General features: G+C 41.8%; 1 protein-coding gene across 1 annotated transcript; it reads left to right on the top strand.

Annotated features, from left to right (window-relative positions):
• Nucleotides 1-1,009: 1,009 nt before the first annotated feature.
• LOC112075437 (interleukin-1 receptor accessory protein-like 1) lies at nucleotides 1,010-4,696 on the top strand. Its single transcript, XM_024142438.2, has one exon. It carries the CDS (start codon nucleotides 1,109-1,111, stop codon nucleotides 1,793-1,795), a length of 687 nt encoding a protein of 228 aa, XP_023998206.2. The 5' UTR covers nucleotides 1,010-1,108; the 3' UTR covers nucleotides 1,796-4,696.
• Nucleotides 4,697-5,949: the final 1,253 nt, after the last annotated feature.

Below are 5,949 nucleotides of genomic sequence, written 5' to 3'. Positions count from 1 at the left end.
GATAGGTCAACGTTTGTCTGATGTCAGTGTGTTTAACAAGGCTATGGGGTCTGATAGGTCAACGTATTGTCCTGATGTCAGTGTGTTTAACAAGGCTATGGGGTCTGATAGGTCAACGTATTGTCTGATGTCAGTGTGTTAACAAGGCTATGGGGTCTGATAGGTCAACGTGTTTGTCTGATGTCAGTGTGTTTAACAAGGCTATGGGGTCTGATAGGTCAACGTATTGTCTGATGTCAGTGTGTTTAACAAGCTATGGGGTCTGATAGGTCAACGTTTGTTCTGATGTCAGTGTGTTTAACAAGGCTATGGGGCTGATAGGTCAACGTGTTGTCTGATGTCAGTGTGTTTTAACAAGGCTATGGGGTCTGATAGGTCAACGTATTGTCTGATGTCAGTGTGTTTAACAGGCTATGGGGTCTGATAGGTCAACGTGTTGTCTGATGTCAGTGTGTTTAACAAGGCTATGGGGTCTGATAGGTCAACGTATTGTCTGATGTCAGTGTGTTAACAAGGCTATGGGGTCTGATAGGTCAACGTGTTGTCTGATGTTAGTGTGTTTGTGTTTGTTGACTTATTTCTCATTCTCTCTGTTTTTCTCAATATTGAATTTTTTTTAAATGTAAAATGCATGTCATTCTGTTACTGAATGCATTAGATTTATACACTTCCATTTAAATATCCTATTTAGCTAGTCCAAACTCAATAAAAGACAATAGCAGGCAGCATCAACCAGTGGATGATAGACCATGTTTTACATACTATACATACAGACTAGAATATATATATATATGATATATTTATATTATATACTATATATTTAGCTSTCTTATTATTTCATATTGTAACTTCCTTCATATCTTTCTTGCCTCTCTTTCTTTCTCTCTCACTCTCCCCTCTCTCTCTGTATCCCTCTCCCTCCCTRCCTTCTCTCTGTATCCCTCTCCTTCCCTCCCCTCTCTCTGTATCCCTTTCCTTCCCACCCCTCTCTCTCTTTATCCCTCTCCTTCCCTCCCCTGTCTCTCTGTATGCCTCTCCTTCCCTCTCTCCAGCCTATATCGAGGACGTTGCGCGCTGTGTGGACCAATCCAAGCGCCTCATCATCGTCATGACACCCAATTACGTGGTGCGGCGGGGTTGGAGCATCTTCGAGCTGGAGACCCGCCTCCGGAACATGCTGGTCACCGGGGAGATCAAGGTGATTCTGATTGAGTGTGCCGAGCTGCATGGCATCATGAACTACCAGGAAGTGGAAGCGCTCAAACACACCATCAAGATGCTGACCGTCATCAAGTGGCGTGGSCCCAAGAGCAACAAGCTCAGCTCCAACTTCTGGAAACACTTGCAGTACGAGATGCCCTTCAAGCACATGGAGCCCATCATCAGCAATGAGCAGGTGCTGGACGTCAGCGAGCAGGGCCCTTTCGGCGAGCTCCAGACCGTCTCCGCCATCTCCATGGCAGCCGCCACCTCCACCGCCATGGCCACGGCGCACCCGGATTTGCGGAGCACCTTCCACAACTCCACTGTCAACTACCACACCCAGATGAGGCAGCAGAAACATTACTACCGCAGCTACGAGTACGACATGGCTCCCGGCGGCAGCCTGCCTCCCCTCTCCACCCTGGGTAACCAGCACACCTACTGCAACATCCCTATGACTCTGATCAACGGACAGAGGCCCCACGGCCAGGCCAGGACACCCAGAGAACAGAGCATCGAGGAGGCACACGCCAATAACGCCATGCTACCGCTGCTGCCACGCGAGACCAGTATATCCAGTGTCATCTGGTGACAGCACCAGGCTGGCATAGGGACAGATGGGATATATTGTATGTAGAGGGAGAACTAGCTGGCAGAGTGTGTGGTGGTGGTGGCGGTYGAGGGGGTGTTGCTACGGAGACCGTTAGTGGACTAGAGACTGCTGCTGTGGAATTTGCACCAGGATTCACAGGGGGAAATCACCAACACAGGACAAGTCATTCCGTCAGACTAAGACAACATTTGTTTGACAAGGACTAAGGAGGATTTGGCGTGAAAAGGAGAACCCGTTTGGTTTGAAATGCCTGTACACACAGACACCAACGCCGATGTTCATTTACCCAGAAACTCAAGGAATACAGGGTCTTGTACATATATTTTATATTTCTTTATAGCGTCAGTATTTTTCTGTTGTTTTTCTTTGACCTTTCATTCACCAGTTTTTATCATCAAATTTCTACGTCTGTTTTGATTMATGGTTTGAATTTTTTTGTATTTGGGTATGAAAGTGAAACGATGGTCTGTGAGGTCTATTGGCTGAACTGTTGTAATTTTGATCTTGACTTGTAGTGGAACTGTTGTAGTTTGAACGCTCTTTGTTTTTTAACAGTTAWGGCATTGTAGCGGGAAAGTTTTGATGTTTCATTCGAAAGAAAATGTCATTTTTTTGTTGTCCTGGTTACATAGATGGAATCTTCTTTTATTTGGGACTCTTATTAAACAAAACTAGATTATGCAACAGATGAAGAGGCCTGGGAGTATGCAAGATATGAATAGATGAACCGACCCATCAGGACACTATAGAGACTGGTGCTAGACTTGGTGTGCAAGTGTTGCAGCTCTCGCAAACATAGTGACATGCTCTTTTCAAAAGACAGCCTTTCTGTTCAGCTTAACAGAGACATATATCACCCTAAAAACAACTATGTGTATTATTTTATGAGAAAGTATATTTTTGTAACAAAAATATTTGCTTGGAAGTACATASTTATTCACATTTCATCCCACTAATGACAGAAATAGAGTAACATGCATTCTGTTTCCTACATTATTTTGCTATGCAGTGCCCTATTTGCATAGCAGACAAAGTGGATGTTTGAGTCCTTCACTAAATGTCTTATCTTAGTGGAAAGATGAAAAAATATAAAATCATTTGACATGTTTTCATCAAGTCCTAATATCATTGTTGGGTGGGGGCGGGCAATGTATATTTGTGTTTCGAAGACTTTTCCATAACAGAGGAGTGTGCATAGTAACTAGATGTATTCAACCTATGATATATGTCAATGTATTTAAACAGAAGAAACACTGRTCACACTCGAAAACGTTCATCAAAGCAGATTTGTGAAAAGTATCTTCATTTCCCCACCGCACATGAATACCAGATAACCTCGATGTAGTGCCTCCCTGATTTCTATGGAGAAGGACAGCAGCCATTTTGAGAAGACGACACACTGAACACAGTTGACTTCCAAGATATGTTCAGAGTGTTGTTGTCATATGTTCCTAGAAGAAGAAATGTTTAGCATACCATGTGACAGTCTGTCAAACGGAACACAATACAGGAGCAAATCATGGAGTTCGACCCAAGAGAAATGTATCTCCACACATGGTGACAAATAAATGCACATCCATTTTGATTCCTCTGAAATTCAACTTAAAACCCCTTCAAATATCCAATGGTCCGTAGTGGTACGGGAAAAGTCAAGATTATCCTCATTATTCTTCAAGCAAGTGAGACCAAAGCTAAAATTGTGCTTGTGAAGAAAAAAGATCTGAAATCCCCACCACATGATCCACACTAGGGCTTGTTTTAGGGCTTGTTTTAGGGCTTGTTTTAGGGCTTGTTTTAGGGCTTTACCAAGTTTTCTGGTTACTTTCAGATTGGCCAAAATATGATGTCATGAAGTCCAATTAAGCAACAATAAGAGCTACTCAAAGACCCCAACGTTGTTTTTACCAGGACTTGATAAAGCCTGTTTGGGAGGCGCTTTAGTGGGGAGATTAGGCCTGTGTTGGGTCGGTCCTGACACAACGCATGTCCCTATAATGTTGCCATGGTTACACTGATGTAAACAGTCTCCAAGGGAACCTCAGAAAGAAAGAAAGTGGGAGACTATGCTCTCATACAATCCACAATCATTTCATKCATAGTTCTTGTGAGGCTAGCCCTATGAAGTAAGATGTGATCATTTACGGGATCCAACACGSATGTTCGATATACTGTAATATCTGATATCGTAACATTGTTTTATTGATACTTCATAGTGCTAGCAGCTTCTAAACAGAAACAGTGAGGGAGTGTATTCAGTCCTGTGTAGTGCCACACATTATGCAAAGTATTAACCTATACACAATGAGTAAACTCTGTAAGAGATGTCTATGTCCCCCTCGGTCTGCAAAAATGATTGGTTTTTCAATTTCCCTTTGGTTTAACTTTTCAAAGTGTTGGTCTTTTTCTTCAATGTACTGTACTCAGTTGGCTGCTTGGTATATCACTGAGAACAACGTCAATTTCCAACTGTCATTCCTGCCTGACCCAACAGAAAACACAGTAACGTTTGATACATTCGAGACAGAGCTCCTTTAAGGTGTGGATTTCTTGTATTCCTTGACATTGTGTATATAAATCAAAAATMATAATAAGATGAAGACAATCTAGCCACATTCATAAAAAAATACGTTTGCATTTTCAGAGTGAGTGGRAAACTTGTTTTATGAACCTTTCTGGTAATCATAATAATGATATTAATGATGATCATAATTAATAATATATAGCACAGAATTATTCCAGGCACTTTCACAATTTTGAGACAAGATTACGGTTCTGTTGTCTCTCCTGTTTCTGATTCATTTCGTTTTTTATTATGTACCTGCAATGTTAATTAAAGAGATACTATTATTATTAATAATAAAAACACATTTAATAATTGTCCTTTAGACCTCTCTACTTGCATCTTGACATCAACAGTCTTGTTATGATGGGACACCAAATCAAATGCTGATTGCAATCGTAGATTTTCATTTAAAGTAACTTCCCGGAGAAAATTTCACTTTTAAAAGTTAATATTCTGTTAACTCATATCCAAATAATGTTGTTGCCTCGTATACTCGTATTTGTGGCCAAAGCATAAATTGGAGGGGGAAAAAAGCACTTCAAAAACCCCACCTCAAACTTGTATCTCAAATAGACCGTTTAAAAACCGCTTGCTATTTTCTCATAGAGCATGATGTAATCCCTGAGGAAGAGCTGGCTAATCAGCGGTCTAGAGGAGGGGGGTTGGCCAATCAGCGTTTCTACTTACATGAATATGTTTAATGACCGATATATACCACACCATTCTACCATTCTGTTGTTGGGGTACACAACACAAAAAACTACTTTTTAACATTTAAATTAAAACATTTTGGAAGGAAACTATTTAATTCTAGGTCATATTTAATAGAAATGTGGAAACATGGGCACTTAATGAATCACTTATGATGTAATTATGATGTAGTTCCTCTCCCATTACACATCAATAACCATATTACAATGTCCTACTCTCACATAATAAGATTTCATATTGATTACATAAGCTTCTTCTAAATTCCTACTCCACTCTTTGGTGTTGAGGTATGTTGGGAAACTGTATGTTGCAGGAAACACTGTAATCTTGAACCCTGGATAGATCCAACCGTCACTGCAATGTTGCCCCCCCCCCCCCCCCGACGCTGGCTGTGACGGCAGAATCCAGGCCACTATACCGAACCGCAGCAGCAGCTAAGCTTGTGATCATGTCTGTAACATCACACATACACACACACATACACACACTAAAATATTGTAATTATAGGATGTGTCAGTGTTCACAGGCCTTCAGACTGTACGACGTCAATCTCCCAACGTCTGCCTTCGATTKATTTCTTTCCAACTCTTTCTTTCRCCTCCTTGCCTCTTTCGACTTCACCCTTTCRCAGTCCCCTCCCACTCACAAGGCAGGCAATACACTTGACCTCGTCTTTACTAGAGACTGTTGACCTACTAATCTCCCAGCAACCCCCCTCCAGGTCTCTGATCATTACTTTGTTTCCTTTTCTGTCTCCCTCTCCCTCTCCTCTAACCCTAGCCACTCAGCCCCTACCCAGTCAGGCTTCAAGACGAGTCACTCAACCGAGACTACTCTTCCCTGTGTCACGGAGGCTTTT

Source organism: Salvelinus sp. IW2-2015, unplaced genomic scaffold (assembly GCF_002910315.2).
Source record: "Salvelinus sp. IW2-2015 unplaced genomic scaffold, ASM291031v2 Un_scaffold3156, whole genome shotgun sequence".
Classification (NCBI taxonomy): Eukaryota; Metazoa; Chordata; class Actinopteri; order Salmoniformes; family Salmonidae; genus Salvelinus; species Salvelinus sp. IW2-2015.
Note: the sequence above shows the minus strand (reverse complement) of the source record. Positions and strands in the feature narration are given on the sequence as shown.